Genomic DNA, 19,543 nt, shown 5'->3' with positions numbered 1-19,543 from the left:
TGCTGCAATAGACAATCACAAAGGAGCCAAAACATTCACCTCATCTTTTCCCCCACATATATAGATTCTCAAACATTAGAAAGAAAGTACATCGTGATGAAAATAGACTTTTTGATACTTAACAAATGTGACCTTGAGATAACACACAAATGTGACCTTGAAATAACACAACTTAAATCTCTTACAACCCAAGTGTAGGCATGCGGAGGTATGTCCACCTTGGTGCTCACATCATATAAGAATAGATTACTTGAGGTGCAAACAGACACTGAAGAGCAAAAGTTGAAACAGCGATATGAGAGTTGAATTGCATGATTACGCATCCAATACATATACACAACAAAAGAGCTCGGTACCACAGTCCAGCACCGTGTTTTCAGCAAGGCATTCTACAATCTTGAGGGATATGCCAAATCCGAAACTCGGGCTGCTTTCACAAGGCGACACTACTCCTGACACAGGATCCTTGGGCTGCTTCAACAACATGGCAATGTACTCCATGTGAGCCTAAATTTCCCAATTATGCTCAGCTGGATAATTCTGCAAGAAAAGAATATCATGTGTTCTCATCCTTTCTGTGCCCACGCAAAAGGAGGAATATCAACAGCATAGAAATATGACAATCAGAGGAAAGGAGGAACTGACCTTGTCATGGACAAAGAAAGTAAAATAAAATGTTAAGCTCACCATCAAATACATACTTACATTCAGAGAAAGGAGTATTGCACCGAGCAGCAAATCTCATGCTTCCAACAACTTCTTGATATCATTCTGCAAAGAGATGACGCGTAAACAGCATTAAATACCCATGAGAACTGCGAGTAATGATGTCATCTCCCATGGATATGCACTGTTAAGTGCTATAAGAGTTTACAAGTGAAGCAAAAGCTCATAGAGAAAGACTCACCTCAATCTTCAGGGGAGAAGTGGTGGGAGCATATCGCTGAACAACCTGCCCTTTTTTGTCAACTAGAAATTTCTCAAAATTCCATTTGATATTGTCGCCAAGCAAACTACCCAGAAGCCCTGAACTTTTACTTACTTTCAGAAATTTGTATACCGGTGCTGTGTTCTCACCGTTAACATCAACCTGTAGGAGAAGAAAACAGCAGCTACAGAATTGAAGCCCACAAAGCAAAATCCCAACAAGAGCTTTTGTCAAGTCTAAATTACTGTTGGGGCAACAACAAAAAAAGAAATGTACAAACAGGCATTGCAGGTCCAAGGCAAGTAAGCATAAGGTTTAAAAACAGAACCAACCTTATCAAAAATAGGATACTCTGCCTTGAACCTGGAGCAAGCAAACTCTTTGATCTGCTGATTGGTCCCAGGTTCCTGACCTCCAAATTGATTGCATGGGAAAGCCAAAACTTCAAAATCTACAACACAGAAAAACAAAAAAAAGCTTCGTAACCTGTGACATATTTATTTGCATGGATACACATGAAGAAACCCAATCTCCAGGTGTAATAAGAATCTTATTAAGAACTCTAGCAATTCTATGAGGGCTTGGGAATATGTCGCAAAGCATTTTTGGGGTTAAGATTGATCAAGGTCGTACCTTCACCCTTCAGCTTGCTATACAGCTCAGCCAGCTCATTGTAATTGGAAGTTGTAAGACCACTGCACAAATTGCACCACTAGGCACATATTATATTCTACTGCAATTAAAACACAGGTTATACCAAAATATGAAGAAAATGGTGCAACAAGTAATACCAGCGGGAGGCCACATTCACAATCAGCAGAACCTTGCCTTTATAATTACTCAAACTCACGTCCTTACCATCAATATCCTGTACCCAAATGGAGGTTACTATAAGCATCACAAGAACACATGAAAAAAAAATCAACCACACTTCCAAATGCATGAGATTCTCAACGATACAAAGAAGTGCTTACATGATGGCTTCTCAGCCAGGGATATATTAATGGCTGTAAAAGATACACACATTGAGGGCAAGGTTCATAAACTCATGCAACCTCATTGTTGCCAACATTGTAAGATGCTTCCAGGGTTTGCCAATGTACAAGGGTTGTCATGGTATGGAAGTTAATGTAACACCAACCCATCCCATGGACATGAACCGCTAGTGTGAACTATGTCCAGAATTCCTTGCAAATAGTACTATGAACATGAACTGCTTTAATATCACAATTGCACCTACCTCTGGGGTCATGTCATAATACAAGCATGCTCTAATACATTTCGAAGATGTGAATGCAGATACCACAATACCCTCTTTTTCTTTTTCTTTTTGATCTTTTTCGTGGGGGCTGGGCGGGTGTGCCAAGCATAGCCTTGTGCAAGTGCAAACGTAGACCAAAAGAAGTAAATTAAACTCATTTGGAACAGCAATGACTATGTCAGATGAGGATGGTGGCAGAAGAGTTATTTCTGCAAAGGAGACACACCTTTTGCTGCAAATCTGCGCACATATGTAGTAAATATGAATAGATATAAATGGAGACAGCTAGCACATGGGCCACAGTATTAACTAGACGCTAGAAGTATGATCTCGCACACTGCCATGACGTATGACCTGAAAGTCTGTATAAGCATGATCTCATAAGCAATGAGCATGACTTCAAGGAACAGGTATAGCAAGCTTAATCTTCTTCAATTCCGATATCTATGCTCCCGGCTGAATGACAAGCAGCATTATCAGGCATTTTGCAGCTGTAACACTCCAAAGGCGCAGTTCTCCGCAGCCAATGAGGTGATAGCTCGAGTGGTAAAGGTCTTGGTTCAAAACCCCACAAGGTGCTTCCTCGGTAGCTTCACCTACGGGCGGATTAAAAAGTGCCTAGGGGGTGGACATCTATGGGCGGTGGGTGGACATCTACGGGCGGTGAAAATGATAACTACACAAGGATCTTGAGCCTTAGGCTGATTTTGGGGGGAAAAAAAGGGGGCGCAGTTCTCTACAAGCGCCCTAGAACTGCAAATCCATGATGCATAGCATATCCATGCTACATGATCCCAAGAAACAACCATGATATGCGACACATCCAGGATCAAAACCTCATGATATATGTCCCCAATGGGTGCCGTACCACAAGCATGGCACGGGAGTGTATGGCAAGCATGTTACGGGGGCGTGCGACAAACTAACGAAAGAAAGGGGGCCATACGGCAAGCATGATGCAACTTGCATTATGACAAGAACACTGATTATGGACGATAGAAAAAGAATTTGGGCCTGCACATACCTTGACAGTGAATTCGTGAATGCTCTGCTCCGCGACTGCGGCGGCCGAGGCGGAGCCAGCCATTCGGGAGGGTTTGAGGCGGAGCAGAGGAGGAGAGGGCGCGCACAGCTTGTGGGCGAAGGAGGCCCCGAAGAAAGCCGTAGAGCACGAAGGGGACACAGAGGCGGACAGGGAGCTGTAGAAGCGACAAGGTGAGGCCGTCGGGCTACTGCTGTTATTGTTTGCTCCAGAGGTGCGAACAGATGTGAAGCGTGCTATCACAGCTAGCGGGCAGGCACTCAGAGAAGAGAGCAGGGCCATCATCTGCAGGGACCAAGATCGCTGAACGCACGTCGATGTTTCCTTCACCGAATGCAGGCTTATGCAAAGCGCCCTACGTTTCACTCCCACGTGTCACTCCTCTCACGTGTCAATGAATATAGCCAACATATGCGTTTACATACGTGTACAATTCATCTCCTTTCCTTGTAGTCGGTTGTAATATTAGGGGGCCCTGCTCCTTTTAGAGGAGTTTAACTACCGTAGGCTGCTTCTTGCTGCTCCAAGTCACAGCAGCACTCTCCAAAGAAAACATGAATCCACTGGTAGATCTTCTAAAGCCTGAAAAAGTTCATTTCACAATTGAAACTGCCTTCCTTGATTAATCTCATCGAAACCAAAAGAAAAGCAAGTCCTAGATCAATTTCCCAATGCGAAGATATTTACATGGGGGGTGATGGACTCAAAATGGCAAGAGATACATGTCCACTAGGGAGCTACCAGAAGGGCTTGCAAAGAATTGGAACAAGGCTATGTTACTCACATCACAGAGATACACACTGATTGCCGAAGCGTTATACTGCCTCAGAGCAGATATGGTGTTGTGGAATCAGTGATACCAAGATTGCAAAAACGCTTTACATTCAACCACGGAATCTGAGGAAATATTGTGTTGACATACATGGAACAGATTTTAAGTGGGCTTTTGGTGGTCGAAAATGTAGGATTGACTGCTTAAGTGACGAGGCCGTTTAGTGTGTGGTTGATTTTTGGAAACTAAACACGAGGGCTTCTCCAAATAAGAAAAACGTTTACAAGCAGTGGGTTGGTAGAAAGTAGTATATGAAGTGCATCCTGTCCACTACCTAGAGCTCACTGAGGTACATATGTTACACAAAACTACTTTCAATACTATATCATACTAAAAAATGCTTAATAGTATTTTTATTGCTTTCTAGTAAGTACTCTATTTCACATACTACTGTGAATTGACTACTTACCATGTATATAAAACTTGCATATACTACATATTCTTTAAGGATCCCTTACTATACATAGTAGACTACATAAATATTATGCTCAGTGTTCATATTTTACACATAGTACTTTAGGACTTTATTTATGAGAATGCACTATTTCTATATAGTATTTTCATGCTTGAAGTGTTGAGAATATAGTACTATATGGTACCAAATATACGGAACCTTTAGCAGTGTACATATAGCCATAGTACTCTAGTAATATATAGAAAAGTTTATACATTACTTATTACCGAGTTTTAAAAATATCTATGTTCAACACATGTGGGCTTGTATTACATGCATTTGTCAAATCTATGAGCATAATGCTAGATTAACTCGATACACCTTGCATGGATATCCGATTGTCCTTGGGCAATTAAGCATTAGCTCTCATATGTAGCTTTGCTGACATATGCATCCCTAGCTGTCCATTTGTTGTTTTGCTTAGAATTTAGGGGAAATGATCCCACTAGATGAGTGACTCAAGGCATTGGCAATGTGCCCCTTGGTGATTCCTTCTATGTGTTAGTGGCCACTTTCTCATGTTGGATGTTGTTGTGTGAGGCTTAACTGTCTACATGTGCTTTCTTCTTGCCCTTCCCCAATCGTGCTGGCTCTTGAGAAAGTGTTCTTCGTGAGTTAGTATTAGTGAGTTATTATCAAGCTCCAAGGCCATAACTAGGCCTATGCCCCTGAGCACCAACTTTTGCTTACAAGCCTTTCTGTGGTGGCCTGGGGGATCTCTTTCTCTTGGCTTGTTTAAGGGTAAGAGAGTTGGCTTGGGTGAGTCTACTTATTTTCTAGTGGGCTTCTTAGGAGTTTGTGTAGAGACTTGGCCTCTCTATGTGACAACTATAGGAGGGCTTCGAGGCCGGAATCGATGATTCTTGTAAGAATCCTATATCGAGGTATTATCCTCCCAGTGTTAAGATCTTCTCAATCTCCTAGTAAACATGCTTAGCAAAATTTGCACTGCTCACTATCTTGCTCTCCTATAAGCTTTGTAGTGTTTTAGCAATACCCTAGAGTCTAGTTGTATGAACCTATTGAGATTGCAGAAGGAAAAGTAAGTGTAAATTTCCTTGCCAGGGTTAATGAGGTATTGCATCCTCACATCTATCCACCAATGTGGCTTGGTGATCTCTGCTTACCCAAATATGGTAGCCCTTTCTACCTTTGAAGCATTGTGCTTTACCCAAGCATGGCCAACCCTTGACATCCGAAGTGCATTTTGTACTGCCTCCATGATTAGCATGAGAATTACTTTTTGTCTACCTTGACCCTAGATTGGATCAACTTGGAAGGTTTTGGTATCCTATCACGTAAGAGTTCATACCCCACAGCCATAGTCTAAAAAAGTGTACTAAGCCCAACACTAAATGCTGACACTCAAAAGATAGGACCATTGCATAATAACTCTTGTCCGTGAGATCGTCTTTGACATGAACTTTGAGCATGAAGCCCCCTACCTACTCTAACTCTTCTATGTGGAAGTAGCCCATCTTCTCGGTGGTAATGTATGGGGGTATTGGTTCCTTTCACAGGGACCTTTGATTTGTTGATCTTGAAGGACCCAGTTGTGCTGCCCCACTATAGGCATGGCTAAAAAATGTGCATGTAACCTTGCTATGCAATATGCAGTATGCGATTGGGCAACGAAATTGGCCAACCAATGTAATTGGCAAAACCATTGATCTGAAATTTGAGGCCTATAAGCCTTGATATAATATTTTTGGCAAAGTTTTAATATTAGGTGGGGTTGACCCACTATCAATTTTCTTATTTGCTTTCAAGTATTCATGACCTACACAAACCTAGGCATGTATGGAACACTCTTCCACCACGCTAATCATGGGAACTATGTCGAAATTCCAATTTCAATTTGATTTGTGCAAGCGCAAGAACCTTGAGGTGATCTTGATTTAGGATACACATCGAGGCAAATTCCAATTGCAATGTGATTTGTGCAAGTGCAATTACCTTGAGGTGATCTTGATTTGGGATACAAATCGACGTAAATTATAGTCTGATTATTAACCTGTAGATGGGTTTTATTCTTTAATTAAGGTTTTTGTGTGTGGGACCCAACAATTTCAAGGTGCTTAATGCATGTGTTTGTTATAACATACACACACCTAGGTATGCATTTGAATGCATAGATTATAACACACCTAGGCATACATTTGAATGCATAGAACATGTTGTGCAAGTAAGCTCGGTGGAGGTCCATGGGCTATTGATGACAAGGTTTGTATCCTAGGTGCTTAGTTCATTTTATGGTGTAGCCATGTGGTGCGAGAACGATTTAATAAGAAGTTCTCACGTGATTGGTTGTGCATTAGGCTAAGTAGATAAAGGTTTCCCTTTCTACATCGCACGAGTGCCCCCCATCTAGAAATGTATTTGAGAGGTGTGCTCAGAGTCAAGGTTTTGCTTAAAAGTTTTCTGTGAGTAGTGTGTGAATGGGACATATCTCTGTCACTCCTTTGATATAGACATGGACTTAACTCTTATGCCTACCGGATCCTACATAGATGGCTTGACTTGAAAATTATGCTTGCCTCTCTAGCATGTTGAGATATCGAGCTCAGCTAGTGCAAATACAAGTGACACACTAGGGTGACATCTCCACACTTATGTCCCTGGCATGGTTGGTGAGATTATGGGTGATATGCTACCAATGGTTTTATAGGCTATGTTTAGCCACTTTGGTTTACTAGAGTTACGGGGCACAGTTATATAGTGCTAGCTCATGTATTCGGGTTCACACTATGGATCGGCCTTTGTATGTTATAGTAAGATTGTACTTTTCTTTATTGTATGTACTCTTATCTTTATAGTTATAGAGAAGAGAAGATAATAATTAAAAATTTAGCCATCCATCTCTCTTGTATGCTTGTCTACTCTTGTGTGTGTGTGTGTTTGCTTGTAAGGAGCTGAAGCTCCCCTCTCCCTTGCATTCTTCTGACACATCACAAGTGACTTGATTTTGAAGATATTCTTCTGACACATCACAAGTGACTTGATTTTGAAGATATTGTGAAAGACACAATGTAATGTACTTAGGATTTTCACTTAGGCTCATTTCGGCTTTTCACAACCTGACTCCGGACACTTATTCCCTTAGCACGTTCTAGCAACTTGACATTGTGGCGGCCTGTTAAGATATCGAGCTCAACTCCAGTGTTGTGGACATTGATGACCCACCTGGGTGATAGCTTTCGCACTTATGCCATCAGCATGGTTGGTGAGATTATGGTTAATATGCTGCCAGTGGGATAGCAGGCTGTGTGGCAGCCACTTTGGAGTACTAGAGTTATGGCATAGTTATAGCATCAGCTCATATAGTTAACTTCACACTATGGACTGACCATTGTATGTTATTGTAGGAGAGTACTCTCCCTTATAGTATGTACTCTTATCTTTTTAGTTATATGGTTGTAGAGAAGAGAAGAAGATAAAAGAAAATTCAGCCATCCACATCTCTCTCTTGTGTCTTACTTTCTCTTATGTGTGTGTGTGCGTGTGTGTTTTGCTTGCAAAGAATTCAAGCTCTCCCTCTCCCCCACATTCTCTTTATGGTATCAGAGTTCAAGCTAAGGAGTTGAGTGGAAATCAAAGGAGGCTACGAAGATAAAGAAAGGTATATGGGTAAAAGCATCATTATCTCTTCCCCTTCTTGTTTAGGTACGACACCCTGAGAGTAGCTCTAAGAGCTGACACATCTCTGATTGAGGAGCTGTCTTCGCAGGGGCGTCGAGGTGCCTGTGTGGTGCGCAATATTTTGTACTTTAGTTTTATAGCCAGATTTGTGTTTCGGGTGCGTTTCGATCTCCGTTCAATCACTGCAAGGTGTTTTCGGCCATTTCGACCGACGGGAAGTTTTGGTTGAGAATTGTCTCTGCGCTCGAAACCTAGTTATTGCAGTGCAGTAGTGCATTTTGGAGGTGAAGGCAGTGTTTGCACATGTATTGCTAATCTTGGGTGTATGTACATGTACTCTGGTCACATCTGGTGGTGACACACAGGTTGTGCAAAAGTACCGCTACAGGCAGTCCTCACAGAAGATACTGTCGTGTTGGATGTTGCATACAAAAATTGTCTATTTGCAAGTTCTGGTTATTGTTGCAGGCAAACATGCTGACGGAATCAATTAGATTGTTAGTGAGAAGCTAGACTTGAACAACTTCAATGCTTGGAAGTTCAGAATGACCAATTTCCTGATGGGTAAAGGATTTTGGAACTATATCGAAGGAGACAATGAGGAGTTGTGTGAAGAGAATGTCACTTCATTAGATGTAAAGGAATTCAAGGACTGGAAACAAGGTGCAAGGAAAGTCAAATATTGGCTTTCAGAGTCAGTGTCATAGACACAATGATAGGACACATATAGGATGCCAACACTCCTGTAGTTGCATGGCAAAACTTGGTGCAGATGTTCCCAACACAAAGACCAGGGAACTAGAGCTAAAACTGAGCTAAAACTGCCAACACTCCTGTAGTTGCATGGGAGAACTTGGTGCAGATATTCTAAACCAACACAAAGGTAAGGGAACTAGAGCTAAAACAAGAGTTGCATACTATGGAGAATAAAAGCATGTCTATCAATGAGTATGCTTTAAAAATTAAGGGCATTATTGAATCCCTTTTGTCTATCAATCTATCGCTTGAAGAATGTTCCTTACTTTCAGGACTTAATGTCTATGTTGATCATAGAAGAAAAGTCTATAGGTGAGGACTCTTCTTCATAAAGCAAGAACACATCATAATAGGCCTTTTACTCCAATTCAGGTAGTTGAGGCCAAGGTGGTGGTCGACATGGAAGCAAAAATTATGGACAACAACATTCGCAAGCAGCATCAATTATACACAGGTGGAAGAGGCTAGTCTAGAGGTAAGGGGAGCCAGAGGAGCCAAGATAGTTGGCAAATAAATCAAAGTGCAAACAGCATAGAGTGCTATTATTATGGCAAACTAGGGCACATGGCAAAGGACTACTTTAAAAAGCAGAATGGCAAAGGACTACTTTAAAAAGCAGAATGGCATTAAAAGTGGAAAGTTTCCAGAGCAAGGCAACTATGCATCATCTAGTTTACAGGGCAGAAGTGAGCAGCTATTTGTGATGTCGCACATGCTCAGTTCCACAAATAGGAGATGTGTTAGGATCTAAAGATATATGGTATATGGATTTTGGCACCTCTAACCACATGATCGGTGATGGTGAGTTGTTTAGAGACATGTAGAAAATAGAAAAGCCACGTTATGTAGAAACAAGTAATGATATTGCGCATCCCATTATTGCGCATGTTGGTAAAGTGCCATTATCTATGTAGGATGGCAAAATGAAGTACTTGGCAGATATACTTCATGTTCCAAATATTATAAATAACCTAGTTTCTGTTGAACAGATGGTTGATCAGGGTCTGTAAGTGAAGTTTAATCCTGAAGGATGTTTTGTGGAAGACTTTAAAAATTAGTGTCGCTTGGTTACAAAGGGTAACAAAAATGGCATGATTTTTACTTTAAATGTGAAAATGCCTAAGGTAAAGGTATCCATGTTTGTGTATGGAATAGGTGTCATTGCAAATATTGATATATGGCACAAGCGCATTTGTCATGTGAATATAAAGCCAACTGAAGTCTATGCAGGCCCAAAATATTATTGTTGCAGATTTGCCAAAGTTTAAGTTTGATGGTATGCATAAAGTATGCGAAGCATGGTAGCTTGGTAAGTAGACCAAACATGCTTTCCCACATGAAAATCATGTCAGTGCAAGGCCACTAGATGTTATACATTCAAATGTATGGGGTCCCCGACCAAGACTGCAACAATTACAAGTTTAAGGTATTATGCTACATTCATTGATGATACACTAGGAAAGTGTGGTTTTATTTCATGAAGGAGAAAAGTGAGGTGTTTGCTTACTTTTAGAGATTTAAAGTCTTGGTCGAGAAAAGAAAAGGCATACAAATAAAATACCTAAGTTCAGATGGTGGGGGAGAGTATTTTCTTAATGAGTTCAATGATTTCTTGAGAAAGCAGGGAATCAAGAGACAGTTTACATGTAGGTACACTCCATTAGAATGGTGTTGCAGAAAGCAAAAATAGACACATTGCAGATGTGGCACGTGCCTTGATGTCTGAAAAGAATATGCCACATTATTTTTGAGCAGAAGTAGTAGATAATTGCTATGTACATTATAAACAATACTCCCACTACAGCAGCTATTCATGGGATAATGCCTGAACAGAAGTTTTTAGGCATAAAACCGGTTGTGTCTCACTTGAAATAGTTTGGGTGTAGTGTATATTACATGTTCTCAATGAAGTGAGAACAAATTTGGATCCAAAGGTACAGAAATGTATCTTCATTGGTTATGCTTTGGAGAAGAAAGGTTATAGATGTTATAACCCTAGCACTCGTGAGATGTGAGTAAGGAGAGATGTTGTCTTTGATGAGATGAGTAGCTGGTATACACTAGTGAAGGCAATAAAAGATGCAAATTTAAGAAGGAAAAATGTTGCACCACATGTAGAGCAATAATCACGGGTGCTTACTGGACATGGAGAGTCCTCTAACAATGGATTCAGTGTTAGTCCATGGTCAAAAATGTTGAGGACAGATATACGTACACATGTATAATGCAAAGGGAAGGAAAAGGTAGATCAACCATATGTGGATGGTGACTTTAGTATGTGGTGGTTCCTCCTAGTGTAAGGAGAACTAGGGATGTTTTGAAGACACTTGGTAGTGAGCCAAGTGTACGTAGGTCTACGAGGGCTAGCTACCCTGCTAATAGGTTGAGATATGATTGAAATAAAGGCCATCATTATGCTTACATGGTTAAAGAAATACAAAAGTTGGAGCCCACTTGTTTCCACTTGTTTTGAGTAGGCACTTATAAATAAGAAATGGGAAGATACCATGAATGAGGAGATGACAGCATTGGATGCAAATGCAACATGGGAGTTAGTGCCTTTGCCTAAGGAAAATAAGGTAACTAGATGTAAGTGGGTGTATAAGGTTAAGCAAAATGCATATGGTTCAATGAGTAGGTATAAGGCGAGATTGGTTGCCAAGGGCTATATGCAAAACTATGGCATTGACATGAGGAGACATTTAGCCCAGTTGTGAGAATGGCAACTGTGAGACTTGTCATTGTTATGGTTGCATTAGAAAAGGTTGGTCTTTACTCTGATGGATGTAAATAATGCCTTCTTCTATAGTGATTTACAATAAGAAGTACACATGATGCAGCCACCTCACTTCTTCTTCTCCATCATTGTCTATTATAGCCCATAAAGCCTTGCGGGGGCGTCACTTCTTCTTCTCCATCATCATTTTCTATATAGCCATGTGGACAGGCAAAATGCCTCTCCTCATTTGCTTTTTTGTTACAAGTCTTTCGTTGAGCTTGTTTATTCATTTTGGTCTATTTTTTTTCTAGTTCCCTAGCTAGTCAATGGCTTTGAGTTGTTCGTAGGAAGAGGTATGTAGAACTTAGACTTCCATTTGGACTCCATCCAATGTTTCTAAGCGAATAGCTCCTTTAGCGGTCATTTTGTAAATCTTGAAAGGACCCATTCCCCTAAGCTTGAGTTTTTTTTTCTTGAGGTTGTATAGTTCCCTTATTTATTTATTGTGCCTTCTTAGGCAACTGCATTTGTATAATCAATTTTGTCATAGTTCCCTTGTTTATTTATTGGTGCCTAATTAGGCAATCTTGTTTTTACCATGCTTATCATGGCACATGGGGCTTTATCATAAGCTATCACTAACTTACGATAAACAAGATTGCTTTGTTAGGAAAACTTGTTTTTACCATGCTTATCATGGCACATGGGTCTTTATCCTAAGCTAGCACTAGCTTATTTGGTTCTTGCATACTTGCTTGAAGGCATCCTTCCATCTAGTATTCCAAAATTTTCCATTAGGCCTAGATTTTCAATAATGTACCACTTGGAATTCTAACTCTGGAGGAAAGGCATAAATGATGATATTTTGGCACTTTAAATTCCCTCTTAGTTGATATTGGGACGTACAATACTATAGGAAATTGTCACTTTTTTTTTAAAATGGAAGTGATAGGAAATCCTCAACCATTTGTTCAAATGGATCAGGTTCTTTCTTGCTTGGACTCTTCTTGAAGATATTCATTAGGCCGCTCTAGAATTGCTTCTAGAGCCTTTGGTATTTCAAGAGGCACCAAGCAAGTGGCTCAATTGGGTATGTGATTTGGGTGATAGTGTCTATGTTCTTTTCTTTTTTTGAGCCTTCACTCATTTTTCCCTTGAGACCCTTGGACCAATTACTTGTCCTCTTTGTGTATAAATTTCTCCTCTGCAAGGTCAAGTATCCTCTTTGGCCTTTGGGGATTGGTGGGAGATCTTGTACAACATCACTATCTACCTAAATATCTACCTAAAATGATGGTAAGTTTCATATGAAGAGATAATTGATGTGGAAATTATAGTAGCTCCCTTGTCTAGTCTTCTCTAGAAAGTGATCTTATTTTGTATGTACCACCTAAGTTTCATACTCAGAGGTAGTTGATGTGGAAATTATAGTAGTGCCCTTGTCTAGTCTGCTCTAGAAAGTGATCTTGTTGTCACCTTTCCAAGTTTGCCATGATTAATTCTTTTTTTGCCAGTTGAATTGGACATATCACTTCCTTGCATGCATGTGTTTCTACTATGCTCTAGAAAGTGATCTTGTTGTTGCCTTTCCTAGCTTATCATGATCTCTTCTTTTTTACTAGTTGAATTGGACGTATCACTCCCTTGCATGCCGTGTTTCTATATATGGAGGATCCTTATCTCTTTTATGAACTTAACAATTGTGTCACACATGCCGATTTTTGTAGAACCAGTCTATGAACAGTCCCCTACTTCCCAACCAGCCTTAGTACAATGATAGAAACCTGCTAACATTGTTATAATAGGAATGCATTATCTATAATTTTGGAGCTCTTTTTAGATATCTTGATTTGAAGCACATGTACCTAATCACTAAAAAGGCCCTTAAGCCTATTGTTTTTTTTATAACCATCACATTAATATATAGCATATGTTAGTTAAATATATGATGATTTTAAGATATGATGGTGGTGCATATCTATGTTTTAAGATATGATGGTGGTACATAGATCTATCTTGGTGGTACATAGATCTATCTTGGTGGTACATATCTATCTTACTATGCCATCACCTTACCCCTCTATTTATTTCTTTTTCTTAGACACACACACACACACACACACACACACACACACACACACACACACACACACACACTCACATACGTACGCACATACACATACACATACGCATACACACATAACACATACACATACACATACACATACACATACACACACATGCACATACACATACACACATAACACACACACACAAACACATGCACATATAAACACATGTACATGCATTTACACGTACTCTCTCTCTCTCTCTCTCTCTCTCTCTCTCTCTCACACACACACACACACACACACACACACACACACTCACGTACACTCATGTACGTATGCACATACACATACACATACACATAACACACACAAACATACACACAAATGCATGCACACGTATGTACACACACTCTTTCTCTCTCTCTCTCTCTCTCTTTGTCACACACACACACACACACACACACACACACACACACACACATGCACATATGAACAAATGTACATGCATGCACACGTACTCTCTCTCTCTCTCTCTCTCTCTCTCTCTCTCTCTCACACACACACACACACACACACACACACACACACACACACACACACATACACACACTACACCCCCCCCACATATACACAACCACCCCTCCATGTTAATCCCATTTTGGATTAACAAGTATGCTCCTCCAATTGAGGACCTTAATAAGTGTCATGAAAAGGAACTATAAAAGTTGTACATTATAAGATATTTGCTACCCTAGAAACCTTCATGGCATGAACCATTTTTGTTCACGACATGAACCCATTATTTTTCACAACGTGAAACCTTATCTCTTCACGGTGTGAACTTTTTCCTACAATCTCACGCCTTAATAAAATCCAACTCATGAGCTTGGTATAGTCAGGTTAAGGCTATGGAGGTCTTGAAAAGATTGACACCCATAAGGTAACGTGGAATTCTGATTCTAAGAGCAAAATTTTTAAATATGTGAAAGTGCAGAAAATCGTTCATGACATGAACTATTTTCTGACACTTCACGCCATCTCACGGCCTCAGGAATAGGTCGACAGAATCTGATCAAAAACTTAATTGGGACAGCAAAATAGCTCATCAAATCATACATACATGCACTTAAGGTCTTGAAAGCAAATCGAAGATGACCTTACACCTGATGATAGTGCATCAAATCACCCAAGATCTTCCTATCAAAAAAGTGTGGGTTCATGCCACTCAATAAGCATTCAGTTGAGTGTATTAAGGAATCTGACCACTGTTGAAACTAGTAGTGAAGAGTCCATGGAAGGAGGCCTAAGGTACTTTGGGTTTGGGGAAGAGGAGAAACCACCCTCCCCAACTAGATCCAATGGTATCATTGATATCGCCCAGGGATTTTTTGGTCTCCAAACCAGTCATGAGACGAAGATGTGCAATCTACAGGCATGAGTTTGTCAACCAGCGCTAGACTTGGTCCAAGGAAAGAAGTGCCCATCTAACCATCAAATTCAAGGTTGTCGAACACCGACACCCCCTGAATGAGACAGGACATGGAAAGTGTGGCCAAGACGGGTCAAGTATTCTTCCCAACCTTGGAGGAAGTAGAGTTAGATCTAAAAAGGATCGAGGTGAAACGACAACTATGAGAGTTGAGCTTAAGGAAATAAGAGCTTGATACTCGAACGGTGAGAGCTAAACAAAAGGAGATGGGAGGTTTAAACTTACTCCAATCACAGGGTAAGGAGTTGGAATTAGTTATGGGAAGAAGTGAGGGAGAAATACCAAACTTAAAACCCATAAATGAAGAGCCCAGAGCTGAGGAGGGGTTTGTAACCCTAGAAGAAGAGGATAATCTAGCAAGAGCGGTAGGTGAAGTGGAGGACCGTTTGTACACCAAAAAGGACATTGAGTAGATGATCAATCATCCTACGTTCCTACAAGACATGGAACTTTTAATTCTGCAAAGGTGTACAGAGGCAACTAATGATAAGCCACTCCAAGGTGTACAGAGGCAACTAATGATAAGCCACTCCAAGGTGCAGTGGGAGGACCATCCCATAGACCGGAGATACCTAGAAGAGCCAACACAGGAAGAGGACGAGGTCTAGGTAGGGGGGAGCAATTCCATATTGAAAAAAACGTTGGGTGGTCCCTTCCCTTAAAATGGTGTAGCTCAAGATTTGGATCCTATTCCTTTCAACACCTCCCTCCTCTCTCCCTCCCTCCCTCCCTCCTCTTTCCATCCCTCCTCCCTCCTACCTCCTCCCATTGCCATTCTCCCTGCCTCTCCCCCTCATATGATGAAGGGCAAAGAAATTGGTGACTTGCATTGACTTATAGCCTCCCTATGTTACCTCAATCAAGCATGCATAAGGTTATACAAGATCTACCCACAATGAATTCATACTCTTAATATTTTTATATATAACATTTGTGTATCTTTTGTGCATGTAAAATTTGTTCGCATGAAATTTCAATATTGTTAAATTTTGTGCATGTAAAATTATTTTGTTTGTGCACATAAAATTTATCTACATGAAATTTTAATATTATTAATTTTATGCATGTAAATTGTTTTTATTTGTGAGTAATTTTTTTCGTGTGAAATACATGAGTGGGTAAAGTTTTTCTATTAACTAGGTTCTATACATGGTAAAGTTTATAATACATGAGTTTTATGTGTGTTAACTTTTTCCTATCCCACTATAGCCTCTAACATATTCTTTAGAAATGGGTCCTTTTCAACCTAGCCCAATTTAGCCTATAACATATTCTTCAGCAATGGATCCTTTTCAACCTAGCTTGTTGGATTTTCTTGAAAAGATGGGGTAGGGCTTGTAGGTAGGAAGGATAAGCTCTTACCAATCTTCTGTGGATTTTATTGAAAACGTAGGGCTTGTAGGTAGGAAGGTTAAGCTCCTACTACTAATATTATGTGGAAAAATCGACAAACAACAAACTCTAATATTGCCCATCAATTTATTCCATGAGATCACTAAGTACATGTAGGCCGTTGTTGTTGCCAAACTCTTTAAAAAAACACTGGAGGGCATTGACAAGCAGTGGGTTCGTGTTAATTACCTTAGCTACCTTTTTAAAGACGATAAAGCATTTCTCAAGTGCTTAAAAAGGTTTTGTGAGCAATTTTCTACCGCGGAATTATACCAAACACTAACCATCGATGAAGTGATGACCCTTGAGATTGGCAATTTGGGGACAAGCTTCTTGTCATGGGACATGATAGTGATCGCCTTCCTGCATGAGTCCAAAGCACAAGGAGGGTCATCATCCCCTCAAAGGGAAAGAAGCAGACAAGTCGTAACCTAGTAGTGCACATGTTTCATGGTGCTGAGATACCAGAAATCCATAAGCCCTTGGACCCTGCAGTAGTAGTTGAAATGGTGGGCTAGTGCTCCCATTTGAGGACAAGGCTAAAGAATTAATTATATGCAAGAAGGAGGAGATCGTTGATCTCCTCCCTCAACTTGATATCAAACTCTTAAACTTTATCATCATGAATAGGTAGAGTTTTTATTTTTAGATGATATTCAAAAGACCATGGGCCTCAGGGAGGATGAAGCATTGTCTATTCTTTTCCAACATATTAGGTCAACTCAAGATTGACTATAGTGATATTGACTTCACAAAGTCTGTGGAGTACCTATCATATGGTTTCAATTATTCTATTAAGGATAGTTGCTTTGACCCTACTTATAATTGGTTTGCTCCAATACTGTATCCCATCATTTAATCAGCAAAAGTTTTGCAAAACAAATTAAAAGAGCAACTTCAAGTAACCTATACACTTTCAATGAAAATTTTGAAAATGAAATAGAGAAGGCGCTTACACCTTGTGGATCTTAGTCTTCTTTTTCTTACACCATTACATTCAGCCAATGAGTCTACCACTTGTCGCTTCCTTTTTCTTTCGTTGAATCCCATGGGCATATTCTTTATGTTTGTAAGGTGTTTTTGAAGATTTTGAGCCATTCTCTTTAAAATGAAAGTGTTGTTACATAGCTTAACTTTATCAACTTCTAGTACTCTAATGTTTTTATCCATGATAATATGTTCTCCTTCTAATACCTTTATCTTAGCACTTAGCTCATCAACTTATTCTTGCATCCCTTTAATTTTGCTGACTCACTAGAATAAGATTCTTTGCTTATAACCTTCTTTGTGCTTCATCTAGAGCTAAGAAGTGTAGCCTTCTACAATCTCCAAGAAGACTATCGACCATCACCCAAAAAACATAGAAACATAGTTACATTTTAAAAGGGGGTGGAGCACCTAATAGATGTTCACCTGAATGAGCATTCTCCTTGCATGTGAGAGGAAGAAGAGAAGATGCAAGGGTTGGTTTGGGAGCATGCACTTAGCCAACCCTAAAAGGGGTAACTGCTCAATGTGAGGCCAGTAGGGGCTCACTCCACCACCACTTGTGTCACCCAAGTGGAGCTTTCCTTGAGCTAGGTAGGGAGCAATGAGAGAAGGACCTATGGAAATCTCAGCTCCTATCTCAATGCCTTCATGTGTGAAAGAGGGAGAGAGAAGAAGAAGAAGAAGAAGAAGAAGAAGAAGAAGAAGAAGAAGAAGAAGAGGAGGGGAGGAAGGAAGCATCACCTACAAGCACACACTCACAATCAAGCAAGCAAACATGCATCAAAACACAAGCTCACCACTATAGCCACAAGAGAGCAAGAGATAAGAAAAAGAAAACTTAATCTTGAAAATGGGATTCTATGAGCTCTCTTTTTACAATGGCTAGTCACCCATTAACAATTGGGGGCCCAGAAATGGTTCTCTAGCTCTATGTACACCTAGGCTTTGTTACTCATCGCCCCGTCATTACACATGTCATAAACTCGATCATCCCATAGTACTATGAGCTAGGAACTATTGAAAAGGTCCCTGAGTGGAGAGGTGGTGAGCATTCTAGTTGCCAATGATGCCATAGGTACACCGATGAAGGAATGATCAGAAACTAGAAATCAACCGGATATTTTGGAGGATTATGATCAGTGATACTATGATTTCATTAAAAGTTTGTTTTAAAGTTAGCTGAATCTGTGAAACATGCAATTTCATATTGGGTGTGTAAGTGGTGTGACTATCTTGAAGTTTGCATGAAGCACCGGCTAGGGGGCCTAGGAAATCTTTTCCCTGGTGCCCGAGACAAAACATAAACAAATTCCTAAACGGATTCTATCACTACAGTGGTTGGGCGGTTGGCTAACCCATGGGACTGGATGGGGTTAGGATGGACTGATGGATCCCTAAAATGAGACTCAATTCTGTTATGGTACGATAGATGAAGTAAATCCCAGACAGTCCTTGTTCTATGGAAACGAATCAACGACTGTGCCTCTCGATGAGAAAAAAAGCGTTGGTCTCTATGATCCAAGTGCAAGTCTTTTCCTTGATTTGACCATGTGACTTACGGGTTCGCGGTCGGATCAGTTTGGTTAGTGATGACCTTGACTACGTTAGAATAAAAATATCCCATGGAGGAATCACCCGGCTTTCTAGGTGAGGGAAGTTTTTTCGGGTTTGGTTTTGGAAGAACCAAGGGATTAGTCTGTCCGGATATCCGTGGTGGGCGAGGCCCCGAGTGAGAGGCTCTATTCCGCACAAGAAGTGCTACTTCTGTTGCTAGCACCCCCGAATTCGTTGCGCGGAGGGGGCAGAGATCTTTCAGTTGGTATCAAAGTGAATTGGCTAACATGGAACAACCGAGAAGCGAGAAATGTCAAAAATTTATGAAGTATCAGTAAAAGATTGTAATTGTGTGATGAAATTCATACAAATTGATATTCATAATGTAGATTCATAAATTTGTAATTGGGTCTTC

General features: G+C 40.3%; 1 protein-coding gene across 2 annotated transcripts; it reads right to left on the bottom strand.

Moving 5' to 3' along the window:
- Positions 1 to 282: 282 nt before the first annotated feature.
- LOC147624197 (putative phospholipid hydroperoxide glutathione peroxidase) lies at positions 283 to 3,624 on the bottom strand. 2 transcript variants are annotated; one of them, XM_086819139.1, is made up of 7 exons: positions 3,214 to 3,624; positions 1,720 to 1,796; positions 1,562 to 1,623; positions 1,261 to 1,379; positions 908 to 1,090; positions 706 to 771; positions 283 to 540 (listed from the first exon to the last, which is right to left on the bottom strand). In XM_086819139.1, the coding sequence occupies exons 1-6, from the start codon at positions 3,514 to 3,516 to the stop codon at positions 742 to 744; spliced, it is 774 nt and encodes a 257-aa protein (XP_086675265.1). In that variant the 5' UTR covers positions 3,517 to 3,624; the 3' UTR covers positions 283 to 540; positions 706 to 741. The 2 variants fall into 2 exon arrangements, with proteins under 2 accessions (XP_086675265.1, XP_086675264.1); XM_086819138.1 differs by having other exon boundaries at positions 283 to 471; positions 3,214 to 3,612.
- Between the last annotated feature and the right edge of the window lie 15,919 nt (positions 3,625 to 19,543).

Source organism: Cibotium barometz, chromosome 25 (assembly GCF_041138505.1).
Source record: "Cibotium barometz isolate CiBa-2024 chromosome 25, ASM4113850v1, whole genome shotgun sequence".
In the NCBI taxonomy this organism is placed as follows: domain Eukaryota; kingdom Viridiplantae; phylum Streptophyta; class Polypodiopsida; order Cyatheales; family Cibotiaceae; genus Cibotium; species Cibotium barometz.
The sequence above is the reverse complement of the archived record's forward strand: the minus strand, read 5'-3'. Positions and strand labels throughout refer to the sequence as shown.

What these genes read in the sequence shown, in the direction of transcription:
- LOC147624197 (XM_086819139.1), bottom strand. Translation starts at nt 3,516, where the DNA reads ATGATGGCCCTGCTCTCTTCTCTGAGTGCCTGCCCGCTAGCTGTGATA. An exon ending in TTCACGAATTCACTGTCAAG is followed by an intron (nt 1,797 to 3,213) that starts GTATGTGCAGGC and finishes ATTTGGGTACAG; the next exon opens with GATATTGATGGTAAGGACGT. An exon ending in CTTCTCCCCTGAAGATTGAG is followed by an intron (nt 772 to 907) that starts GTGAGTCTTTCT and finishes ATCTCTTTGCAG; the next exon opens with AATGATATCAAGAAGTTGTT.